This window comes from Colletes gigas, unplaced genomic scaffold (genome assembly GCF_013123115.1).
Source record: "Colletes gigas isolate AHSC1104 unplaced genomic scaffold, ASM1312311v1 Colletes_gigas_Sc00002, whole genome shotgun sequence".
Classification (NCBI taxonomy): domain Eukaryota; kingdom Metazoa; phylum Arthropoda; class Insecta; order Hymenoptera; family Colletidae; genus Colletes; species Colletes gigas.
In genome coordinates this window covers 491,236-519,205 of record NW_025106631.1, presented here as the reverse complement: position 1 = coordinate 519,205, position 27,970 = coordinate 491,236, and the positions used below count along the sequence as shown (strand labels likewise).

Sequence of the window (27,970 nt, the reverse complement as noted above, 5' to 3'; positions counted from 1 at the left end):
ATAATAATAAAAATAATAATGCTAATAATAATAATAATAATAATAGTAGTATCAATAATAATATAATATAATATAATGAAAATGTTTACAGGGTACATACAACTTTTTTTTCATCTTGTATGGAGGTTTGTTAAGTATTTTCATCTTAATAAATCGGTTTTTCTTAATTCAGTTTGTTTGTCTGTATTCATTCCTTATATTTTCATGTCGGTCAGCGTATGCGATCATCAAACAAGATGCGGAGACGACTCTTTCACCAATCTTTCTCGAATGATGTTCGCATATCGCATAACAGGCATATATCAGTCGTATTATAGTATATTTTCTGAACACAATGTTTTTACACATGACGTTAGGAAACTTATGTTATTTTAATCCGGCCACGATGTGTTCCAAAGAATTTAAATCGAAACATACATAATAAAATAATCATCGCTAATAATTTTTGAATGCTTCCAACTATTTAGAATAATAGGGACGTCGTTGATGTAAATTTCTTAATATACTTTAAATATCTTTTATAAGTTTCTTTACCACGAAACGACGATAAGATTTATGGCGTAAATTGACGAAATTTTTATATTTTTCGAATGATAAATAGTACACATAACTTTTTTTTTTTATGACATATTGTCAACAAATTTACGTATTTCATTAAAATATTTGAACACGAAAAGGTAATCATTTGGAACACAAATCGCGATCGGTTCTTATGCTATTTAAATGTATACATCTCTGTTGTTTGCTAATTGGCATAAATACTCTGCATTTTGCGACAATTGTTGAGTGAACAAATTTTTTTTCCGGGGTACAAAAGCTATAAGAAACGTATACGTTATGAATGGAGAAATATGAAAATATTTCGAAACGTAGTCTCTGTAAAAAGTTTTTATATGAAAAATTAATTGGCGCGTTTGAAATCAATCTATTGTTGTATAATTATAAATTCCACTTTCCAACCAAATATTATCAATCTCTTTCGTTTTCCGACACATTCTTTTTTTTTTTTTTTTGTTTTTCCAATAATCAACCGCCGCTCTTCCGAGAATTTTTCGAGATCTTTTCTGCAATAATCGTTGAAATTGTGCTTAAACATTTTCCCTTCTTTTCTACCATCGGTGTTTTGAAAACGTTTCTGTAAATTTAAGTCTTATATGACGATCGTCGTTTGTTTCCCTAAGTGGTAACTGTATTAAAGTTTCTAAAAATTGTACACGATACAATCAATCTCGTTTTGCTGATGTGTAAATAAATAAATCATTTTACTAATATAAACAATCGTCAGATGAGAAAATGCTCGAATGATGCGTTGTGCCCAGAAGTCGATTTTTTAAAAATCTTTTTGCTTTCGTTTGACGAAAGTACGACTTAAAAAACATTATCCTCCTACGTAGCGTCTCGCTCTAAACCAAATATTCCCGTATCAAAATATAGAACTAAGAAAAGGGTGTGAAAAATTCCGATTTTTCCGACGGACTAATGGGCGCAACGTGCACTAACGTAAATTCGGAAGAGGGCACGTGTGTTTGTCACACATTTCATCTACATTTATAGAGCGTACTGATTTTTGCCGTTCGATGAGATCATCGAAATGTCAGAATTTGTCATAAAAAACCTTGTTCGAGTCTAACGAACAGTTTGTCATCGTTTTGAAGAATTATATGTCTCCAATATCATACTCTCTAAAATTAATAAGAGCCGTAGAAATTTCAATATCTTCGTAATAATAAGTGATTATGACTCTAGATTGAATTTACACCATTGCGTCTATGATTTATCGTTTATTCTGGTTCGAACAAAAACAGATTCTGTCTTTTAGATTTAAAGTATCGTACGCAATGATCATCACACATTAGAACGAAGTAAATATTAACAAAACACACGTTTTGTCAAAGAATCGAATAAAGATTCAAACGAATAGCGTTCGGTGAGTCGATAAGTTTATTGGCAAATCTTCGCATTACTAATAATAAAAAATGCAAAATATTAAGACGTTGACTTAAAAAAAAAAAAAAAAAAACAATTCTTTGTATAATTCAAATATTCCATTCTCATTCATGATTCGTATAATAAAAAGTAAGACGTTTGATACAAATCAATTTATACAATACAAGTTTGAGACTTTCTTGCGGTGTATAGCGTCAACCTTATCGAAAAACTGATGCGAGAAAAAATGTTCTTAACGGTTCCACATTTGGTATAAATCGTAACAACATGTTGAATATTAAAAATGTTACCGATCCTAAAATCATACTATCGCATATTCGAAGTAAGCCGAAAATAAGCTGACATACTGCATATAGTAAAATGTTTAAGTAGTATTCGAATCTATATCGTTAATATTTCGTTTCATATAAAATAATACAAAATCGTCAATAAACTATAAAATAATTTTAAAACATCAGCTTGTCTCAATGCATGCGTCACAAAAAGAAAGAAAAAAAAATAGAAATATATAAAATATCTTGAAAGGATTATTATTTGTTGCAGTATATGTTTTTTTTTAACAAGTATCGAAAATTTAGATCGCTCGTCGTGTCTCGTTTTATACTATCTTATCGCTATTGACACAATTTATTTGTATTTAATGTTTCGCATTCTGGCAATAATACGTACGTTTCAAGTCACTTGTATTTCGTAACCGAATAGAAAGACAAAAAGAAAAAAGAAAAAAAAACGCAAAAAAATACATTTTAAAACAGTGATACCAGTATAATGGACAGAATTTGGAAAAGGATAATTGAAATGCCAGAAAACGATTACGAACTTATGTCGAAGATGTAACAATATAATAATAAATAGCGCTACAATTATTAAAGTGAAACGGCAAAAATCAATTACGACTGCCATTGGAAACATATGCATATGAGTACGCGCGTATCGTTTATTATAAAGTATCTAGGTTTTTGTATGATTATATCATTCTTGATCGATCTTACGTGTATACTGCTTTTTAACTTTCTTATTACTGCTTTTTTTTCTGTATAAATATGTATTGTTGTTAAATCATGCAAACCTCGTTTGTTTCAAGTCCTTTTATCAGTAACAAACTGACGTTTGCAACGTCCTCTTCTCTATTCATCAAAGTAAATAAAAGAGTAGAGTTTACAATGTCAGTGTCCTCTTCTCACACTTAAAAGCTAAAACCTAAAGCTGCACTCTTATCATTTACCTATGTATATTGTACAAATAACTAGCATTTGACGCGACTGTTTGCTAGCAATTACTTGCTAAACCGTTTACATTTGTGACATTGTGTATAAAACTCTATTGGAGTATATGCTTACACTGGTAATTCTTACTTTTCCTCCTGTTTTATGCATTTTATAATAGTAATTATCACGTTTTTGCTCTCTAGGCCACACAGTTTTGGGTGCCAAAATTTGTTAACGACGTTGCACGCGACTAAAGCATTTGGAGTGTTTGCAGAATCGGGCAGGACCCGAGAGGCCAGCTGGGTTCATCCTCACTAGACCATAATTGTCCGTCCGTGCTCATAAGCAAAGTATCATAAGCTTCTGTGACGGACGCGGCGTATCCGTGCCCAATGTAAGACCAGTCGGCTTCTTAAGATAGACAAACAAAAAACTAAGAAGAGAAAGAAAAACTAACGGAAAAGAGGAGACTTCCCTCGTGTCTTCCTTTGCATTCCTTCGTAATAACTCCTTCGAATTCATTTTTGCTCGCTCTTTTTTTTTTCTTTTTTTCTGTTTTTTTTTTTTTTTTTCTTTAGAAGCTGACTCGTAATATTTTATAATTATTTTTTTCTCTTTTTTTTTTCTCTTTTATGAATGAACGAAGAAGAACTTCTCGCACGACGTGTATTATTTCATTAATATCTGCCTTTTTTTTTTTAATCCGTTTCCGTTTTAAATCGAAGCAGTATACTTTTAATAATGTCAATAGTTTGTCCCGACACTTGTACGTGGCAGTGCCCGTTACTGGCAACGTTATTACTTCGAAATGATCTTTCGCAGCCGACAGAACGACGAAATGCAAAGCAACGCAACGGGGAAGGACCTTCCAAGTTCCTGCTACCCGTTCTCACTGCCCTCCTTTTTTGTTTCATAAACAGTACGATAAGTTTTTCTTATTTTTTTTTTTTCTGCGTTATCGTCGTGAACATTGTATATACAGTATGTATAATCACCTAATATATTTTGACGGTATCGCGATTGCGGCGACAGTACATATCATCGACCGTCGTAGTTTCATTCGCTCTTTTCGTTCAGTGGATAGCAACTGGACTCTGCTGGACGCATACTCCGACCATAGGACTGTCTTCCCTTTCCGGGTCTCTCTGTTTACCAGTTGACACTGTCGACGGTTGTCTGACTATTCCGTGCGCATCAGTCGTCGGATAACCGTAATTGTAGAAGTTCTGCTGTTGAATCATTGGTGAGGTCATCATCGCAGGCAGATGGGGTATACCAGGGATAATTAGGCTATTATACGATCCAAGAGAGCTTTGTATCAGGGAGCTGTCTACAGACTGCATGGACATTGGCCCGGATGCAGACACCCCAGTGGCAGAAGTTGACGGATAGCTTGTTGTTACGACACGCCGATTACCCAAATGTAGGGGCGAGGATTCACACTCCATCGGTTGGTAGCCACCAGGGAGACTCGATCCTTGCATCGGATTGCCACTGTTACTGCTTCCCTGTCCTGACATGGTTACCAGTCCTGAGACATTAAGAGAAAACGACCTCAGATCGGTGATCGATGCTATCGAGCATCACACTAATTCAAAGATCATTCAATGAAGTACTAGCTTTTACGATAGAACATCACTATGGGAGAGAGTTAAAACAAATAAAAAAAAAAAAAAAATATTTAAAAAAAAAAGAACTACAGGGACACATTCCAGGCATTGAATTTAACATTTCATCTTTTCGTTACTCTTTTTTTTTTTTATATACTATATATATAGATGTAGTTGATGAACGACTTGATCATATATTCTTTTGTCCTGTGTCGAAACTTAGGTACAATGTATGATAAATTACTAGTACATAAACAATGAGCAATCGTTCGTCTTCGTCCCCAATGCTACTCTTAATCGAGGAGACAATTTTGAAGAGTATATTCGACAATCTCCTTGGAACCTTTACTATGATCAATTTCTGTCTTGTATCAATGAATTTACCAAAATATGGAACAGTATAACTATATTTTACAACCTTTCTTACGTTAGTTCGCGCAATTTAATATTCTACATATATTACATACAATTTGCTATTACCTATAGAAAACAATCATACGCATTATTGTACTTTGAAGATACGTAACATTATATTATAAATATCCTTCGGAAAAAAATTACATTCGTAAAATATCTCGTATTAAATTTAGACATTTACTTACTAAGCCTATCCGGATTTTATAAACATTTATAATACAATCTTGCATATTTCCTATGGCCAGGCAATATAAAAAATACTACTGTATACTAGAATTAATTCCTTATTCTACGTAACCTTTCTTTGAAGAAACCGTTGCTTTATATTTGTTTGCTAGTAAAGTTAACAAGTGCATGTTCACTGTGGGTAATATAGTCATTGGTACAATATTACTTATCAACTAAACAGATTTCTAAAAAGTAACTGGCCATGTAAATATTTAGATAATCGGTTATTTAACACCGTCTAATCGGTAATCTTAAACAGTATTGTGTTTCATGTTTCGTACGATTACGTTCAATTTCGTAACGTGCAGTGGGGTAACTGCAAAAATGGGACAAGTGTGTTCCAAGTCACTTTTTTGTGGAAGTATTTGCTACTGCCTTCAAATTCAACAACGAAATCAAAGATGGCAATATTAGAGAACAGCCGAAGGTGATTACCATTATTTCTTGACTAATATTGGAATAATAAATACACTTACACTGTGTAAAAAGTATTGTTCTTATCCAACATGTGGGATTAGTGTGCAGACAATTGTGTTCTCTAGACAAAAATTGATATCACCTGATAGAACAGAGTTACTTTTAGTCAAGACCCTAAACTACATCTCAAATCATAAAAAAATCATTACCATCGGTTATACTTTTGAAAAAACAGGGGTACACTTACCCCAACACACTTTACATAGCATTGTAATTATGTTTTTAACTCTATACAAAGCTTATTATATATAATATAAAATCTACTATGGATTAATAAAACAATAGGAATTCGAGATACTTATATTTTACGAAAATAGATACAAAAATACTGTTGAAATGTAAAAGAAAAAAAAGAAAAACAGCAATATAAGAATAAATCTGATAAATTTATCTGCAATACTTTCAACCATAAAAATCATTATTTATATCATACGTCTAACATTAATTAATACTATGATTAAAAGTCTTTACAATATGCTGCCATTAAGAATAAGAATCTCGTTTAAATTCAGAAAATTATACATTTAATAACCTTCTGATATTTTCTGATACTTTGAACTATGCTAAAATTCTCAGGTAACAATAAAATTTGTGTAACGATTTCAAAATAACAATGGCAGATTGTCATTGTATCGTTTTAAAAGAGTACCACGCTATAAAAATGTTCGCGGAGATAATATTAAAGCGACGAATTGATAAAAAAGATGGAATTTCATTGAAGCGGAAATAATAATAAAAAAATTCACACATTGGTACAGGGTGTCCCGCCAGTAGCATTAACCTATTAATACTAAATAATCTTGTATAAATAATTCAGATAAAGTTTCAACAACACGTTGTCATAACATTTAAAAATCGAATGTCTTAGAATATTAACTCACTATACACTGTGCTAAAGTTATTAAATTACTTTACAGTGTATTCCACGAATTAAAATTTTCTTTATACTCCTTTTATTTCAGTCATTTTTTTTTAAAATACTAAATCTGTTTATTCATTTTGATAATAATTAACAGTCTAGTACTATCTTTCGTAGTATTACAGACTATTTCTTATAATTGTAATCTCTTTTAATTATGACAAAATATTTCGATGATTCTGTTTAACTTCAAAACATACTCTTAATTGTGAACATGCTACTTTCACTGTGCTTCCATGAACATTATTGAATTGAAAAGGTAGCTTGAACAGTAAATATATTATTAGAAATTAACATAAACATGCTAATCGGAAGAAAATTAAGAACGTGCATGTTCATCTTTGATTGTAAATGACTAGACAAAACATTACCGTTTCTAAAATATTCTTCAAAATCGTTACAGTTTATGTTTCGATATTTCTCACTGCCCAAAAGTATCATACTTTTCGGGACACCTTGTACACGTATATAGAACTATAATTAATTGCATATAGAATGTTATTTGTCTCGATGGAACATTATCATATACTATTTTTCGTCCTTAATTAAAAAATGTACAAGGTAGAATGAAATCATTCGAAAAAAAAATAGAACATGATGGGATGGATGTGCACACTATGGATTGACAAAATGTTCGTTGTAATGGTAAAATTTAATGCATGACTCGCATATGTAATGAAGACTCACTCCTAAACGTGCTATATGCAAGCAGTTAAATCATGCATAAAATAAAATACAAGACAATGAAATAATCGCTCTACAGAATAAAAAATTAATTAACACAGATATGCAATTCAAATACTTTTAGTTGGAATATACTCTGATTGAAATATTATATATATATATTATAATATACTCTTCAAAATATTATAATACATATATGCACGCAAGTAAATACATGTCACATGCCTGTTGCAGTTAATTATGTAATTTACAATAGATATAAATCTTAAAAAGAACATATTCCAGCAAGATATTTGATATTCACTGTTTTAAAAATTCTAATATAGCACGTCATGTTGACAAGGACATTCTTAGGTAACTAGGGTAGTAATCTTATAATAAATGTAATTATGGGAGATACATTGTATCAAAGTTTAGAGGCACGGGCAATCAATGTGAATCCGTGTCTCGTTTTAAGAGTCGGAAGTGCGAGTTTCTTTTGGTCAAGCAAGCAAGGCTTCGCATATTACATCCGAGGTCAGGATATGATTACCAGGGGCATTGTTAGTCTTTTAGCTTGTAGGATTGTTTGTTAGACAGAACTTACTTATGTTAGTAAGTAAAATTAGGGTTGGGGCCTAGGACAGGTCGTCGCCGCCCCGCGGATACGACAGTCATCGAGCCACGTACTGTCCCCCCATCATATCTACGGGCAACAACAAGTATCGTTTAGTTTGCGCAGAAAATAAAAGATATCGAATAAAAAGTATACCTTATAGCAATACTATCAAAATTATTTCACTATTTATTAAAGGTCAAATAAAATTAACGAAATAGTCCTCGCACTTACTGTTATACGGACGAACAAAATTTCTTGAAAACATAAGTATTTACGTTTCGTAAATATGAGAATTGCCAATTTTCCATTTATTCTATTCGTACTTTTAAACGAATCATAACGTAAGATTTTCTTATTTTCTGCACAAATTAAAGCCTGCCTAAATCTTCAATACGATGGAACAGTTCCTTAAAAAGTTCATTCATAGCCAATTTGACTTGATATTAGTTTTTGTCGAAACTGAGGAACTATTTCTGCAGAACATTCTGGTTTAGATTGACAAAAAAAAAGACGAAACTGGCAATGTAAGACAAAAAAGTTCCAATAAACCTTATGAAAACCAAGTGACAAAAATTAACGTTTCGGAAACTGTTTAACCTCTTCATTTATGCTTAAGAAATAGGTATTAATTTAACTGATAAATTTATGATATTATTAAATTAGACAATAGTTGTGCACAAAATCAAACGATATATAGCGTAACTTTGAAAGACGTAGACTTATTTGCAATTTTCAGTGTAATTACACATTATACCTTATATTGCAATATACGCATGCGCTGTTTCTATGGATAATTTTACAGAAGTAGCAAAGATGATAATGTTCTTAAAAAGTATTGTAATCGGACGGCATTAAAATGAAAAAATTTAATTACCTATGTTAATATTTATGGTAATATGTCCATTATATTCTTTTATCAAATAAATTTAAATCAATATGACACAGTTTAAACTTTAACAGAGTTATGTTCTTAAATATTCGTGAACACCACTATCGTAAGTACAACCTTAATATGTTAACCAGAAATAAAAAACCAATAATATTGATGAAAATTTTTTATGTAGAGGATAATAATTTTATTTTGTTACGTGTGTAAAAATGTCTTTATTCGATAAAGAATTATATCTTATTGGCTAAAAAGACTCTGGTAAACTTACCATGATCCTGGCTCATCGATACCACTGCCGGGCTCGTGTTAGCACTGTTGGCAGCAGCAATATTTGTGTTGGTCCCCTCATCGGCTGTTCGCTTAAAGAAATTGTGCTGAAGTGCATAATACGGTGTCACCCTTGTTTTTGGATCAAAGTCCAGCATTCGCAGAATCAAGTCTTTGAATTTGAGGTAATCAGAAATTGAATGACCAGGTTCACCTAACCTTCTACCACCAGGGCCTCCACTTTCGACGCCTAAGATATCGTGCAAGCGTCTAGTGCCAGGAGGCTTGTACTTTTTACCATCCTTACATTTTTTCAGCACATACGAGCCATCCGTGGGGACTTTGTCAAAGTATTTCCGCGCTTTATGCGCTTGGTCCAATATATGTTTCGGCGGCATTCCTAGTACTTCTACGATTTTATTCATTTGATCGCCCTGTAACGAATTCAAACGAATAAAACTAATTCTTAATAATAGCAATAATGAACAAAGTTAATAATATTAAAAGTCTTACGTTTCGACTTTTTAAGAAAATCCTATCATAAAATATAACATAATTTTAAATTACCTCATTGGCCCCACTGAACAGAGGTTCTCCCGTATGCATTTCAACTAAAATACATCCTAGGCTCCACATGTCTATCGCAAGGTCGTATGGTATTCCTAATAGGACTTCGGGAGATCGATAAAACCTGGATTGAATATACTGGTATATCTGGAAAAGGGATTAAATAAACAATAGTTTTGCAACACTTCGGAATTGCGGGACATTACACCGTGAACACTTACTCTCTGTCCAAGTTGACACGAACTACCAAAGTCCACTATTTTTATCGCACTTCGTTTGGGATTGCACAAAAGTATGTTTTCAGGTTTCAGATCACAGTGAATGATGTTCAATTCCGGTGTAGACAGGAACATAAGGGCAGTACACAGTTGCTGTGCAAACTTCCTTGTTAAGTTCAACGACACTCCTCGAAAATTCGTATTTCTAAGTAGATCATACAGATTATATGATAACAGTTCGAATACCAGACATAAGTGATTTCGCCACATAAAATGCCTCTTTAGCTTAACTGTAATTTAAAAATGTTCTTGTATAATTTCGTTGGTGTTACGATTACGATTAAAATATTGTTAATTTCAGTATGATTAAATAAAACACGACACGAACCTATATAATATTTGTTCTCGGTATCCGCCCTATTCATCATTTCTAATAGCCTCACTTCGATTTGCGCTTGATTTAGAAAAGGTTTTTTGTTCTTGATAATTTTTATTGCCACTTGCGTTTGTTCTTCGTGATCATACGCTTTTACTACTTGGCCAAAACTGCCTTTACCTGTAAATCGAACGTAAGTATAATAATATATCTACGTTAGTTAATTCATAATTGTCCTAAAAATGGTTGGTTAGTGTTCTTAGACAGAAGTGAAAAGACTAGCCACCCTCGATCATTTAATTAAAAAACGTCAATTGGTTTTCGAGGACGCAGCTTGCAACACTCTATCGGGGGTACGTGGCATAATCTCTTACCTATTAACGAATCGATCTCATAACGATCGAGGAACTTTTCCCCATTCTTGATAATATAATCATGATTATCGTCATCCCAACCATCGTTGTACAATTTTCTTTCCTTTTTGTGGGAACCATCTTCGCCTTGCATTTGTTGCGCCCTTCTTTTTTTCTTAGCGTAATAAACCTGCAACCGTACACAAAAGGAGCCATGTATAAAATTATTCAATTTCATACGAAGACCAAACGATATTAAAATTCGAGCGTCTCTCTCTTTCTGTATATCGATCTCCCCAGATTTACATTCCGTTGAAAATTAACGCAACGCTGGTGGTTTTTCGAGCAAGTACCACAACATATCCCACATACACGTATGTATATTTTGATTCATATCGTGCGTAGAATAAATTTTCATTGAAATAAAGATTTGTTTATGCGATCCAATGTATAGGGAAAATTAATTTAAAATACATAGCAAGCTTGATCTTCTATTATTTTATAACAGTGTAAGGTATTTATTATACTTTTAAATCTGGGTTCTTTCAAACATTCTTCTATATCATTTACCAGAGTTGGATATGTTTTATTATATTTTTATGCGGTATGTAAGCAATATTTTCATTAAAATTAAGCAACATTATTTTCATTTTGGATGTTACTTTCAGGAACCTAAAACCTAGGTTATAACAGTTCCCAAGTTCTGGTGGAAACAGATGCATGGAAATAGAGAAAAAAGAAAGAAACGTCCGGGACCGGAAAGTGCGAAGGGGTACGCGAAACATAATTAAAATACGATCGATTCGCGTGAAACATTCTTTTACCTCATTGATGTGCTTGTAAGTTTTGATGAGATCGACACTGAGTTTCCTAAGGGGTGCTGTGGCTGGATCACGAAACCTATGGGGTATCCTGGCTTGCATGGCGTGAATATCCGCAGGAGTTTCTTGAGGAACCCCACCGGCCCCGCCACCGACACCAGTCCCCCCGCATACCGTGGGGGGTAAGGGCTCCTCAGCTACTAGACGACCATAAAGGGGTGCTCCACCACCGCCACCCCCGCCTCCGCCCGTTCCCGCCCTCCCGCTTACTGAAAATCAAACACCACACAATTAGTCGTAATCGTTAAGATCCATGGGACACAGTGTCCCCATCGCTTTCCTTCCAAGCCTTTCAATTAGTATCTCATTTATCGAGACAACTATACCGTCGATAATGCTTCAACCCCCTCTCACGAGCAATTAATAAATATTTTTTATTATTTTATAAACGAGTACAAACGGAGACTCAATACCGGGTATCATTTACAATTTGTTACGCACAACCAACGTAACCTTACTTTTACAACAACCCCCTTGGAATTTGAACCTAATTTAAAATCACGGAAACCGTAACGTAACTTTTTCTTTCGCTGTATTCGAGAACGTGCAGAATGGACAGTCATCGATATTTGGGGAACATCTCGTTTGGAAATAGTTTTGGGGATTCAATTAAACCCGAAACGCGTCAGTTTTATTTATAACAATGGTCCATATAGAACGATTACCTTAAAAATAAATCGTAAGCCAAGGGGTCTAATTCTCTTAATCGCTGACGACTAGAAATTGTTTGCTACCGAGGCCCCAACGACCCCCATGATTTATATGAACCGGCGGATCTATCCGTTTCGCTCGTCGCGTGGATCGTGTGTTCGATGTTTCTCGAGAGATTATTTAAATTCGAGAGATATTTAAAATTCGTTTGGTTCTCGATGCCGGTAAGTACAGGTCGGCTTAAAAGTAGTTTAGCCGCGGAATGCGGAGCACATATGCACGATGTTACGGTGCATGTGATTGAGAATTCACGCAACGAGGTCACGAAGTCTAACACAGGTCGTGCGATAACCGGCACGCATTCCGCTTCATTCATGTTTCTTGATATAGATTGACTTTCACCCATATACAATGATTCTCTAAAACTAACCCCGCAAGGTATTTCTAAATACCGTGGACGAAATTTCTATAAAAACATCACTATTTTCAATGACAAATGTCGAGAACTTGGAACGATAATATTTAAGAAACTACAAGAAATCATTGACCTCTCGATTGTAATTGTTTTCAAGCTGCAATGAGTAAATTTGAAAGAAAATGATTATTTTCATCCCTCGAACGGTCAAATGAAACAGAAATCGTTAAGGGATGAATACTTGGTACGGAACTATAAAATTACATTAACGTCTGAACTATGGAGGCAAATTATCGTTGGTCTTCTTGGAAAATTTTTAATGCCAAATACTTTGTTCCCAAGCATCGTTTTTTTTTGTTCGCTGTACTCTACGAGATAATAAACGAGAAACTAATTTTCGTGTACTTATTCGATATCTGACCAATTTATAGGTCATTTCAGATGCAAACAACCTGTGTCTCTTTTCAGTTGCTTCGTTGTTATTGCTAGGGGTTGTGGAACTTGTAAATCCAGGGTGGCTCCGAGCGTTGGGAACCCCTGCACGGCGGTCGAACAAAGGCTCTGTTACCGGCGATTAGTGCAACTGCTTGCTACGAGTGTCAAAAGGGCACGTGCTACCTTTAACCTACTTCGATCCTTATCTTTTAATAACTCTCTCTAATAATATTTTCCAAATATATCCTTGTTTCAGAAAAAGCTTGCTCCAACATCGATTACTTTCTTCGAACGTACTCAAATATAAACAATATACGTTCGAAGCATGATCGTAAACGCGTGAAATTATGTTGCAAACAAAAAAGAAACCCAGTTACTACAGTTTTTACTTGTCTAGTAAAATTTACATTTACTCCATTAGTCCTTTTCGCAACCCCACGTTAGACTTGCGGTAAAATGTATCAACACAATCATAATAACCGGAAATTGCTACTTCTAATAAAATTATAACTATAATTTATTACATTCAAAATTGCTACCATCTTCGGTTCGTATGTACGTACAAGTCATTCGATATTACGTACACAATACTATGCAATCAATCTCCGTACAACACGGTTGTTACGTTTTTAATAAATACCGTATTATACGAGATTGAAGACTACTGAGAAGTTTCTCTGAGAAGCAAAAGCAGATTTCAACGAATAATCAAACCATTATTTTGTTTTGGTAATTATAGTGGACGCATTTATCGGAGCTATTAGAATTAAATCATGTTGTAAAAATATATATTCACTGAACTTTCGGTTAATCGTAGATATTATAAAAAACAATTTTACTTATCAACATACTATTTCAATTATAATCTGATCATTTATTTTGTACATTACAGTGTATGTAAAATTATTACAAACAAAATAAATATTTTTCTTATATTTTATATTAAGAAAATTAATAATTATTTTTATTTCATATTTAATATTACTAGAATTGTATTCAATGGAGCAAGGGGGGATACAGGGGCTTCGCCCCCCCCCCGCTCCTCTTCTTCATTGGCTAACAAAATCTATTATTTTAATTGTGATTTTTTTATTCATTGACATATGTTGAACGACCAAAACTTTGATATTTCTAATTTCTAGGGATGGGGGGATTCCTTGCGTTGGGAAATCTTGTTTACAAGTAGAGTAGGTCATGCATAACACTAATCTGTTTTTCATAATAATTTATTTTTGGGGAACGTGAAAGTAAGAAGGTTCAACCTTTAAAATAATCCAAAAATTAGCAACGTTTCAAGTGTCCTAATATTTATAAGCGGTAGCCTATTTCCTAGAAGATATAATTGACTGCCACGCCAGTTTTCCATATCTAGAGATAATTCAACGAGCTCTTATTTTACCAGCATTCTCAATGCCAGTATCGTTATTCGCGATTTTACATTGGGGTTTTTCCACTGTAAATAATTTAGCGACACGCTGCAACTTTGAAGCGCCGGTCACCGGTGACCGTGCCAGTCGACAAAAAACGATAAACAGGAGAGATAAGAAGAAAGGCGTGGATAAGAACGATTTACGAGGGAGAAGGTATTCTTTCATATCCAGAGACGATTTGGTGTACCTGTTACCGTAGAGCATTCATAATATCGTTATTTACAATTTTACAATTGTTGCCAATTGTAAACAATTTTGCCCAGTCAACGTTTCAACAACAATAACAAAAAAAATGGTAAACACAAAAGGTGGTCAGACGATAAGAACGATCTAACGGGTGGGAGAGAGAGAGAGAGAGAGAGAGAGAGAGAGAGAGAGAGAGAGAGAGAGAGAGAGAGAGAGGGTACGATTTTGGTTAAGTAAGGAGTAACGGAAAAGAAATAACACGGGTCGAAGCGACGCAGGATCTATCCTGCAGGACGACAGCACACGAAAAAGAGCTCGACAGGAGGAAGAAGGAGACGGGAGGGTAGAGGAAACAGAGGAGTGGATAAGGGCAGCCAGCATAGCAACAGAAAGACAGCTTCAAAACGAACAGTTGAGCGCTTCTGGTGCTGTTGCCGGTGGTGTTGCTTGCTCTTGCTGTTACCGTTACTGACTACGGAGGCTCCGCTGTACGACGTGCATGGAAAGAGGAAAGGAGTGGGCGAGGGAAAACGAGAAAGTTGGTGCGCGCGCGCGCGCGTATGTGTGAATGAGATAGGGGGTGAGCGCGCTAGGAAAAGAGGAGAGTCGCGTATTGATCGTGTCGCACGGGGGTGGAGCAACCGCCGACCGACTGGCTGGTCTGTCTTCTATACTGGCGCGAGTTGCGACGGGAGAATGAGACGGAAAATGTGAAAGGAGAGTAGCCCTTCGTGAACAGGGCCTCTGTCGTCTGTATATCAACACCATAGGCTATAATAGAAAGTATCGAGGACGAACCGGAGAAGACGGGGGTACGTTGCCTTGAAATCAGGTGACCGCGACTCCTAACAACTTATTCCTCCTCCCTTTTACGCGTTTCGCTTATCTTCACCCCAACACTTCTCCCGCGAGAACAAACGGGCAAAACCGATTACTCCACCCGGGGACACCGGCAACGCGTTAAATATCTTTAAATATCGAACGGTAACCGGAAATTTTTTGATACGTGCACTCGCGTACACCCAAAGTATTCCAACGCTTACGCTTACGCTTGTAACGTGAAACGTATACGATAACCCTTCCGTGTACGATGTCCGTATTATGTACCAATCCACAAACCTTTGTTAGTCCGTGAACAATACCTGGACAAATAAGACAGCCAATGATAATACGTCCTCGGGTTTGTGGTCGAGTATAGAACGCAAGGTGGTTATTTTCGACGCCTCCATAGTACGTTGAACTAGTGTTTTTCAACCCCGCTACAACATCTCGAAAAAATTTGGACGCCTTGTCTTGTGTAAGACGAGTTCCGAAGAAGTATAAATAAGGGTTTCTTGATATGCTCGAAAGCTGTGAGCTCAGGAACGTTGAACAAGTATGCAACATGTTCGCGTAAAAATTGTTATCGTAAATGCAATCGCCTTTGTGTAATCGTATTCTAAAATTGAAGCGTTACTACCCTTCCCCAACGCTCCCCTAAGCGTACGTTTCAACGAGATTTTTCTCTGATCTTTACCCCCGAGCCGATCACCGATACTTTGCGAAAGAAAATGACCAGTTGGATAATCAATCTCGAAAAAGCACAATGCTTCTTCGCTCAACTTCGAGAAATATGCCCCGTCGTTCCGGGCACCGTTTGTTCGTACCTGTACGTTTCTCTTCCATTCATAGATCGTCGTACCTTTATACTTTGCGTGTCTATTGTACAGAGCGTTCCAAAGATACAAGCAAATACCCGAGCAGCTGAATCTACACGCTCAAATAAATAACAAAATCTGCTACCGAACAAACACTTTTTGTCGTGTAATTTTAATATACATCAGATCATTTTTTATTCGAAACTCTTAAAACCTGAGTAAATTTTAATCATTATTTCTGTGTGTTTGTGTTTATTTATAACCTTAATTATTCCCCCCTCTGTTTTAAGTGGTTCACTTTGCTTTTAAAAGTCCACTGATGTTTCATAAAAAAAAAAAAAATACTTTGATCCACCGACTAACAAAATGATCAAAGTATACGAGGTGTTGCCCGAAATTGTGGTATCTTTTTTAAGGATCAATTTACCGTGCCAGTATAAATCGAAAAGTCATTTACTATTTTGCGATCGGAGGCTTCGTCACCGAGATACGAGCGCATCAAATTTACATGTGTGACTTCCGGCCTGCGCCGTTTGAATCCCAGTCAGCTGAGCGCGTGGCCGCACTCACACACGAGATACACACATCGACGCACGGTCACACGCGTCCTACCACCGACGACGCTGCTCCCGATCTACCATGGACACATTTTTCCACAGGTTTTTTAACACTCGGACACGGACTTGTCAGATATCCGAGAGTAAACTCAAGATTTCCATCTTTGCATTAAAATAATTATATTAAAAATTGTTTGGAGTCGAATAGTAAGAACTTTTGTATACAGGGAGATTCTAGAGGCCAAAATAAGACGAAAATCAAGGACAATAATTTGTTGATCGAGGCTTCGTTAAAAAGTTATAGAAACATTTCCGGCCACACGGTATATTTTCGGTAAAGAATTTTTTTCTCGAAAATGCGTAGGATTTCGGGGGTATGTCTATTGACCAAAAATGATTGTACTTGACCCCTGTAACCGAAAATAATTTTTCCGTGAATGATTTAAAATTTTTTAATTTAATTTTGTTAATAACTTTTTAACGAAGTCTCGATCAACACATTGATATTCTCGATTTTCGTCTTATTTTTCCCAGGGGTGGTCGAACACCCTGTATAAATAATTTCTTGTATTCATTTGGTTGTTCCAACTATCTGTTCGACGTTACAAAACAATAGGACCGTGAATATTTATAAACTCGGACGTTCGATATTACGAGAACCGTAGAATTCACCGTATTTACAAAGTATAAATTTACTATAATATTTATCCGCAAAGTTACAGCAGTTTGTTTCGTACAAAAATAAAACTACGCTATTTGCTATATATTCGCACGATTTGCGCGCAAAATATTTGGCAGTTCCGGTTTATGGGGTGTACGAATACATTGCGAACGATTTTTATTGTCATCGCGCGTGTGCATGTACATAGTACTGGCCTCTTACGCTTCTAAATGTTGTACGTCCGTCGGAAAGTAACGAAGACGTCTTGGAATTTCGTGCATTGCCTCGAACTTGAATTTAAGTAACCGACATTGGTCGGAATCATTGCGAACAACTATAAGCCACGTAGGTTCCCGCGAGCAACGTGCAACTGGCTGGCGTCGCTGATAGAGACAGGGTTAAGAACCGTTACGCACTGTCGATTAAGTTGCCAGCGACCAATCGACGGACGACCAGAATCGAAGTCAGTCACCGGCGACCACGTGCGTACGAGCTCGTATAGGCTCTGGTCACTAGTGGTCGCTCAGCGATCTAATCACAAGCGCGTGACGAACTTAAGGTATTCCTATTTCAGGAATATTGATTTCAGGCGATTTTTTAAATAAAGAATTATTGCATAATTATAGAGCAAGTATTTTAAAATTTGTCAAGGTAACACAGTGCAATTTTCGTGTAATAATTTTGTTAAAAAGATTTTTCTTTGCATCGTTTTTCATTTAAAATACTATACCGCAAGAAACATTTATTTAAATAATAATAAAGATAACGGTATAAAAATTGATCTGTGTTATTTCCAAACATAACCAAGAAGCATGTATGCACAGTTTCAAGATTGTTTATCTATATTTTATACCAAAGATCGTTCCAAAAACTCTGATTAGTAGTTGGTAGTTGGTCGCTAATAACCCATTCGAGCGGTCGACGCGTCTATGAACAGTTAAAAACGAAAAAAGAATTAGGACTTTATCGCGCCGCGCGCGGTACTCTTTTGTTTTTCAAATTCCCGCTCGAAAAAGAACACGATTGTTTTTCCTCCTTACAAGTTCAACGCCTGGCTGTGCCGGTTCTTCGAACGAAGAATACAAAATGACGTTAGAAGGAAAAGAAAGACAAAGACACAATAGGTAGGGGGACAGACTGCCAAGTCGAAAATACATATCAGTCAGTAGCCGACCGAACGGTCTAGCCTAAAGTCTTTGAATTTTTCGAGAGTCGCCGATTAGGCATCGGTCCAAAAATGGATCCCACTATGCTATTGCCAACGTTGATTCGGTGCTTATAATCAGACTTTCTCTCCTCTCCGCTCACATATTTATTTTTGTATGAATCATTGCTCCCTTACCATTACCGCGACGCATGGAACCTCTATCGATACTTTCATTAAAAGCAAAATACATACAAACTCTAAATCGACCGATAACCAAGATAAGCAGAGAAGTTTTGGAACATAATCTCATCGACGCTGATAAGACTCCCTTTTCTTCTTGTTTATTTCGAAACATGGAATTGTATGGATCGTAATCGATAAAAATGATATAGAACAACCTAGCTCTCGTATGTGAATTCTAGCTGAGCCAAACCATTTCTCGTAGAATCTAATTTGTGGAAAAAATTTTCTTCTCTTTTTTTCTTTCTATAAACCACAAAAAGATGAGATACCCTATTCGTTTCTGGATACTAAATGTCCGGTGACTTATGGACGAGGGATTTACGAGACTTTTTCCTGATGAAAGTAAGACCGGGCTCGGTGTTTTCTGAACAATTTTGAATCGCGTTTATAAATATTTAAAATCTCGATACAATGGATGTCGCCTGTTGCGGCGAACAGATTTGGGCGATCGCCAGTCGGCGAACACAAAGGTGCTCGTATTCGACTCCTCGATGGTTTCGGCGAGTCTGTTTTGCGTGCAATGTTACTAACGCAAAACAGTAATTGTTGAACAATTTTGTATGCATAGAAATATTGTGGCGTGGTCATCGTCTCCGCGAAACGGTCCAGAATTAACTCAGAGAAATTTTATTTATTGCAACAGAAGTTAAATTGAAGAAGCAAATGAATAAAATTAGAATTCTAAACATTTTATACTATACGCTGGTATAGTAGCTGCTTTTTATTATTCCGCAATTATTTCTTTAATATTGTTATCAAAATTCTTGCAATTTTCATTAAAAATAGTAGTGTTGTAGAGATTTCGTCCACCGTGGTAGAAAGAATGTCATCCAAAAATAGACTTAAGAGTTCGTTGTCAGTGCTGGTTGAAAATCAATATTGGAATAGACGAAAAGTTCCGTTTAAATAACTATTTTTTTTATTATTTATTCTGATCTGCACCTTTCGGCATCGGATGACCGTCCCGGCTTACATCCAAAAATATATTCACTTAGCTTATCCTAATATCCTACGTTTCATATTGTTTTTAACACATAAACGTGCTTTATCGATCAAAACAAAATAGATTTATCTTCTCCCGGAAAGTCAAATAAAGGGTTATCCAGAGTAAATGCCGCATCTTCCAATAAACGTCGCTAAACTGTTTGATTATTCTTTGTTATACGTAAACAAATCATCGTAGAACATTACACTGTACAGTTATCTTTCTACAACTTCCACAATTTTTACTTGTTTGTAATAAAAAAAAAATTCATACATATAGCCAAAAGATAGATAAAACAATGGCCAAGATGTGCGACTCCAAAAGTCTTATAGTATTCCCGACAAAAAATCCCCAAAGACGACTGATTTTTTTGTAGCGGCAAACCTGAGAGCAGACCTCCATAACGTAACGAAATGGTCAGTTTATATCGAGAAAAAAAACCCTGAATCACTGAAACAGTTTGCGTTTTATTTCAATGTGAAGATGCGACGCTCGGTTCGGATAACCCTATAAATAAAAGCGAAAGTTAAAACGGCGATTGGGGCGAGTTGCAAAGTGAGGGCATAATTTTTAGGCGCTATACTCACATTGTTGCTTATGCCTGGATTCCATAAGGATCATTTGTTCGTGTTTGTGCCACGCAGCATCGGTAGTATCTGTCCCCGCCATACCCCTCGCCGCTGCGGAGGGTGGTTGGACACCCCCACGGCCTCCACCGCCTCCACCCCCGCCGCTTCCATACTCCATACCAGCGGCACCCTTACCCTTCCCCCCCCCCTACCACCCTTTCACTTCTGCCCCCGGCAGTCTTCAGACGCTCACAACATGGGGCACGCCAGCCCTCCCTCTCAATACCGCTTCACAGCGCGCACCCTCTCTCTTTCCTTCTTTCCCTTCTTCGCCGCACACGCTTCTTTTTTCCTCTTCTTCCTTTCTTTTCTCTTGAACTCTGCTTTCCCAGGTGTTCTTTTTCACGGTCTCTTTCTTTTCCCTTTCTTTTCTTAATCACTACACGCTCGTTTCTTCAGCTTCTTTCGTCAATTCTCTTTCTACTTCTTTCCTTCTCTCCTTTTTTTTTTTTTATATTACTCCCGTTTGCGCGTTCTCTCTCTCTCTCTCTCTCGCACGCGCGCGTGCGCGCTTTTTTCGCGAAAACTTTTCAGTCCCTTTCGAATTTCAGCTTAGAAGCGGAAAAAACACAATCGATTTCGTACAAAGAACATAAAAACAAGACTCATTAATCGTAATACTGTATCTCTTCCTTCTTCATTTTCTTCCTTCCTTCCGTTCGTTCCTTTAGTCGCTAATGTTCTAACTTTTTTCGTATATCCTTGTAAGAGAGAGAGAGAGAGAGAGAGAGAGAGAGAGAAAGTCCACGGAACCTTCTTACGTTCAAGGACTTCTAAACGTCTTCTTGCTCGTTTCCCCTCGTTTCGACGTAGATGTATCTCCTTTTCTCTCATACGAAAAATAACTCTTATTTACAAACACACTGAGTCTTTTTCTTTTTCACTCTCTCTCTCTCTCCCTTTTTATTACGCGATCCACGAATGCGTACACACGCTTTTGGCTACTCCCTTCTCCTCCAATTCCTTTCGTTTGTAACTTTCTTTCCGTCCTTTCAACCAACTTTACTCGCTCTTGCCGACTGCGTCGCCGATTCACTGTTTCCCCCTTTCTTTCTATCGCTACGAGAGTTCACTTTTCTTCTTGCTTTGGAAATTCCCCTTCGGAGAAAGATCTCTCATTCGATTTCACTGTCAACGTCCATGATTCTCGATGCTGGTGTCTGAAATCAAAAACAAACACACATTTCACTATGCAATCGTTAATGATATTATCGTTATTGGCAGAAGAGGAAGATTATACAATCCAGAAATGTATAATAACGAATCAAGTGAGATTTTCTGTCTTAGAAAATTCAAAGATCAAGCAAATAATACAATTATTTAAACGTTAATAACTTTTAAACGAAGCCTTAATCAACAAATTGGTATTCTTGATTTTAGTCTTATTTTGGCCTCTAAAATCAACCATTAAAATTTTTCCCAGAGATAGCCGAACATCATCTATTTTGAGATCAGTTTCATTAATTCCTCTTGTCTCTAACATATTTTACATTATTAAAGACCTTAGGTATCAATCAATAATGTGTGATAATGAAACCATTGATCGATGACACTTCAAATTTCATTCTTACGGTATTCACAGAATTTCCCTAAAGATATCCGTAAAAAATCGTATATTTTTATCTATCCTGACATTTTTTGGATGAGAAATACGTAACTAGTGTTACAAGAAGATGGACGTAAGATAGAACTTTGAAGAACGGCCCATGTTCGTGTCTCGCGGTAAATGTGCTTTATTTGCATTAAAAAAAAAGGAACAGATTTGCATGGAAATGGTAATAAAATTAAGCTAAGCGAATTTCTTTTCACTTTTGCGAGCCGTTGTATAATTGATAGCTACTTCCTAGCACGTTTGAAAACAAACGAAGCTTGTCAGCGACGGTCGGCAGAATTATTCTTGTGCAGACAAGCGCCGATTGGCGCGAGTTTAACCGGAAAACGGGTAACCTGCTTCCACAGTGTTTGCGGCCTAAGAGAATACTCGTTTAGACGTTGTACGCGACACTGACTCTTACCGCTTTTTTGTTTTAACGCTACAACTACGGACGACTGACATCTACACTCGTGCAAAAAAGTATTTGAACGCATCTAACATTCAGCTAATGAAATATGTATGTTGAACCGAAGCATTTGACACGATATGATACGTAAGTGAAGTTAGAAAATAACTCGACGGTATATTTATTGTGAACGTGCCATAAGTGGCTCACAAAAGTATTCGAACTCTGATAACAAAAGATTCTCGAATATCATAGAATGTAAACAAACATTGGTCATTTAGTTTCCAAGGGTGGCCGTGTTCAAAATTTTTGTCGCAATTTTTATTATTGATAATATTAAAAGATATTGATAAAAGATTACTACAATGAGTTCTAAATGAAATGAGTATTGAAACATATGTACGTCTCAATATTGACAAAATCACAAAGAATGTCGGTTTGCGATTGAACAAAAGTAAAAGAAATTACTCGGAAAGATAACAATCGCGATCTCCAATACCGATAAAATACATTTTATAACGTCAGACTCATTACTTTCGGAATATGTCTCGTAAGTAAGCTACCCAATAAGTGTCGACGGTAAACGTGTCGCCTATTATTAGATGCGTCGTTTCCGCATACGCGCACGTAGGATGCGTTATACATAGACTTATTTAGTGAAAAGAAAAGTACTCCAAATAATTTGATTTTTTAATCAAACGTTTAATTAGATTTGCGGGAGGACGTCCAAAGTCCGAATAAAACAACCATTGGAACCGCTGAACAATTATACACATGTATACACACACACCAAATTTAGGAAAATTTTATTCACGAATAACGAATAAAAATATATTATTCGTGAACTAATTTTCACACATTGCTTCGCTTACCTGGATATAAATTTAAAAAGTCCGGCAATAGGTTTCAATTTACAAATAAAATTATTATTCGTTATTTGTGAGTAAAATTTACCCAACTCTGTTAATATAGTATAATGAATAGTTAAAATACAGATGTGTTTGTAAAGAATGTTTAAATACAGATGGTAATCATTATTACAATGTACGCAATTTTTATATGTTCAGGATCCTTCTGTTAGCTACAATTAATAAATGTGGTTTGATTTGATTCGAGACTTTTTATAAAATGTACAATATATTCTAGATACATCATCCCTGTATATGTTAATTTAATCAAATATAAATTGTATTAGAAAAATTTGATAAATTCGTATATGACCTATGGTAACATATAACTGTGTCACATAGCGAACGTTATGTTTTAAGAATTCATTGCAATCTACATATAAACTTATAATTTAACTGTAACTTACTTATAATTATCATAGGGGGATTGTTATTAAAATAATACTGTAACAAAGTACTCTCTAACTGAAACTATATGTACGTGTATATATAAACTGAATTATGCGTTTTAGAATTAGTTAATCGAAAATATAGAATTTAATACTTTACCGTATTTGTATTTTCATTTAATTGTTAAAGTTAGATTACTTGTTATTTATTCTTATGTGAGAAAAAACATCAATTGTAACTATCGACGAAGCACCACACTTCATATTTACTTGGTCTGTCAATATTACTATAAAGCGACAATCTAATCATTAATAAGGAAACGAATGAATAATAATAAGATAAAATTTAAGTATATAAATATTTTGTTCTTAAACACAATATCTCTTTAAAATTTGTTGAACACAAGTTGATTTCAAATTTGGCACATTATATAATGTAGTGCATTATATGGAAGTGTATAGAATGATACAGATTTATACAAAATAAACACTATTCAAACAATGTTACGTTATACCTTCAACACTTTATGTTTTTAATTGTATCCTTTGACTTGAATTCTACGTATGATTTTCATTCAATACCTAAACGAATCACAGATTTCTTTGATCTATAAATAATCTAAAAATCTCTAAATTTTGAATACGCTTCAGCAAAGAATTAATTTAATGATACATGAGAAATAAAATTTCCAGAATATAAAACTGACCTGTCTCAAGTAATTCGGACTAACTTTAATTCAAACTAGTTAAATTTATAGTAATTCTTTCAATGGAAGAAAGCTTAGGACATAATTTCTAAAAAGGCATAATCAGGAATGTATATATACTTGACTTTAATCGTGTAAAACAAAAGTAATAATAATATTAAACATTGTAATGTTATTAATTTTCATTGTTTTAATAGTCAATCTAATACACATATGCTGTACTTTTAAATATATTTTACTATTTGCAGCAATAAAATTATTTATGATATATATAGCTTCATTTAAGAAACTATAACATCATTTTACTCTTCTGATAACATAACGATCTCGAACATGCCCATTACAATCATCTTTTCTCTTCTATCCATATGCAAGTAGAAAATTGAAGTTTATAATAAATAATGATAAAGTGTAACGTATTTAACAAAAATTGTATGACATTTGCATATTTATAAGAAACACATGAAATTATACATTCATTAATACAGTCCATCCTTTCAAAAAGATTGGTTCATAATTTCTATATGCACCAATTAAAATAAAACTGTTAAAATGTGTAAATTTACGTTTCCCCTTATTAACATACATCATTAATTACAAGTAATAAATGTAAAAACGTCAGCAGAAGTAAAGAAATAATTCGTGACAATTTTTGAGGTTAAGCAGTAACGATCAGTAACCTAACCTAGAAGTAGCATCTAGAAGTCATATGATGTACAAAGTTTATAAAATGATGATTTTTAAGAACTAAAGAATCGAAAAAAGAAAAGGATCGCAAAAACTAACCGACATAAATAAATAAATGCAAACACGGCGAAACTACCATACGAAGAAGACTAACTAATTTACCTTCTTGATACAATACGTACGTTTTAGAATACACCGAATAATTACACAATTGGAAAAGTTAACCTTTTGTTTAAAAAAAATAAAGATAAAATGAATCGATTTTTTTTTTTACAAATGCATTTAGAATTCGGAATGGAAGCGGAAAACCTTACTTCGTCTTATCTACTAATCCCCCAATTCCTTTCTTATTTCGAATAATTGTTTAAAATATATACGTTATATTTATGTGTTGGAATTAGATATAAAAGTTTGAACTCACCAGGTATTTTTCATTGTCACGCACTTGGCCGAGTACTGTCAAACACTTGCGAAAAAGTACAAAGCACGAGTGTAGAAGTGTTGAACAATGTCGTTGAACTGTCAATATTCGTATTGTCTTTGAAAAATGCCGATTTGTTTCTTCTCGTCGATGAAATCACTAAATTCCCTTCGTTTGTTCTTGCTTAAAATCCTTCATTCTAAAGGCCGTGCTTGACACCTTTTCATTTGGTAATCAACAGTGTGGCCGCGATAATGGAAAAATAAACAAATCGTGAGCATGAAATCAAATATTAACTGCGTGTGATAAAATTCGTATCTGTAAACAGCACTGAAGAACCTTCGTAAATGTAAGCTCGACGTATGATTCCCACGCCCCTGAAGTACCGACCGTATTTCACACGTGGACACTTGTATCTTTTCGTGAATACGAGCGGTTAAAATGTCGGACTCCCACGCCACCACCTTCAACAATTACACGTAACGGTTAACACTGTACCAATGACACTACGTGCACAATACACCACAGCACAATTATTTCAAGTTATCACCGGCGTAGGAGAACACCGAAAGAACGAGAAATATCACGGGTATCACAATTAATCCGTCCATTTGTCCACCTAGTCACCTGTTACGAGTTTAGCAGGCTGACCCTCTTTCCGTTGAAATTTTTGATTTACTTTTTGTTAGACGAGTACCATCGAGGCACTGTACACTCGTGGCACATGATCGAACGGATTCACGGTTCGACTGAAAAAAGAATAACGCGTTCTGGATCGAGTAATAGAACACCGCGTAATAAAACGCGCAAGCACGAGGAAAGACGAAAAATGTCAATGGCTACCGTTTGTTTTCTGTCATTCGTTCATTCGCTTGATCGTTCATGTACGAATACATTGAATCGGGTTTAATCGGGTCAAATCGGCTGAATTCAGGTTATGGCCATCGGGGAGTCGAGCATGCTTTGCATGACGCGGTCCAACGACAGGTATATCACGTGGTTCGTCGCGTCCTTTCTCAGTTGCAACGTCACTGATACAGTCCTTTTCAATTGACTCGTTCGAATTGTACACCGGGGTCAGTGTTCAGAGCTTGTCGGCGACTTTTCGCCCTGTGAATAGGCGCTTCAACGTGTCTGATTATTGGTGCGATCGAGTACGTACACTAGTAGACATGCTGCATATACCATATCGTGTTCTGGCGCCGTCGGCGCTGCTGCTGCGGACGGAGAAGGCCGGAGTAATAAAACTGGCTAACACCCCCGCGGAAGCACTGCAATGAACTCGCCCGGTTCGAAGGGTCAAAAGCACCGCGGCAAAATAATAACAGAACGCAGCCGCCGCCACCACCGTCGTCGTTGCCACCGCCGTCGTCGTCGTTGTATGGGCTGGGGGGTCAGCAGCGTCGCCGCCGTTACCGCCGTCACGAGCAACCTTCTTAAAACAAGCTGTTGTCGTTGTTTCTGCCGTTGCCGCCGCCGCCGCGAGAAAAACGGCGCGACGCCCCGACGCGGCGGAAAGTTGTCAAAACAGCACAACGTCGCGCGCTACTGCTGCTTCTGCCACCGTTGCTGCTGCTGCTGCTGCTGCTGCTGCTGCCGCCGCTGCTGCTGCTGCTGCTGCTGCTGCTGCTACCACTACTACTACTACTACTAATGCTGTTCCACCTTCTCCTCCTCCTCCTCCTCCTTCTCCTTCTCCTTCTCCTTTTCCTTCTACTGCTGTTGTTGTTGCTATTGCTGCTGCTCTTGCTGGTGGTTGTTCGCGGCCGCGGGTTTTGGCGGGTTTCCACGAGCGACGAGCGCGCACACCACTGGCACACACCGCGGCCGCCGTGCATTCACCTCGTCCTCACACCTTGCGCCACCGCTGTCGTTGCCGTCACTGTCGCTGTCGCCGCCACCACTATTAACGTTATTTTCGGCCTTCTCCTCAATATTATTCCTAATCTTACTGATTTTGATATGTACTTTCGACAAAATTTTATTACTTCGTGTTGCCGTGTCAGGCTTTTGCGTAGTTTTGCTCGTGCACTGCGACGAGACCAACAATCGCTTCGCCACGCTACTCCGACACACGTGAATATTACACACCTTTAAACTAACCTTACCGTCCTCGGAACAACCGATTCCTAATACCGAGTCACAAACTAACGCATACAAACTGTTCAACGTCCTTTCGTTAGATACGAGATTTGTATTCCCTAATCGCGGAGATACCGCATCACTTTCACGGGCGAACATGG

General features: G+C 36.2%; 1 protein-coding gene across 4 annotated transcripts; it reads right to left on the bottom strand.

Moving 5' to 3' along the window:
• On the bottom strand, window positions 1-27,970 carry LOC122398659 (serine/threonine-protein kinase minibrain). Of its 4 annotated transcripts, none has more exons than XR_006259213.1 (10): window positions 25,728-27,969; window positions 20,574-21,775; window positions 11,583-11,848; window positions 10,780-10,948; window positions 10,418-10,585; window positions 10,033-10,319; window positions 9,812-9,958; window positions 9,246-9,678; window positions 4,151-4,686; window positions 1-3,566 (listed from the first exon to the last, which is right to left on the bottom strand). XR_006259213.1 is itself a non-coding variant. In XM_043398742.1 (9 exons), the coding sequence occupies exons 2-9, from the start codon at window positions 20,731-20,733 to the stop codon at window positions 4,229-4,231; spliced, it is 2,088 nt and encodes a 695-aa protein (XP_043254677.1). In that variant the 5' UTR covers window positions 20,734-21,775; window positions 25,728-27,968; the 3' UTR covers window positions 1-4,228. The 4 variants fall into 4 exon arrangements, 1 of the variants encoding a protein (XP_043254677.1); XR_006259214.1 differs by having other exon boundaries at window positions 1-3,563; XR_006259215.1 differs by lacking the exon at window positions 1-3,566 and adding an exon at window positions 8,077-8,175 and having other exon boundaries at window positions 4,554-4,686; window positions 25,728-27,970.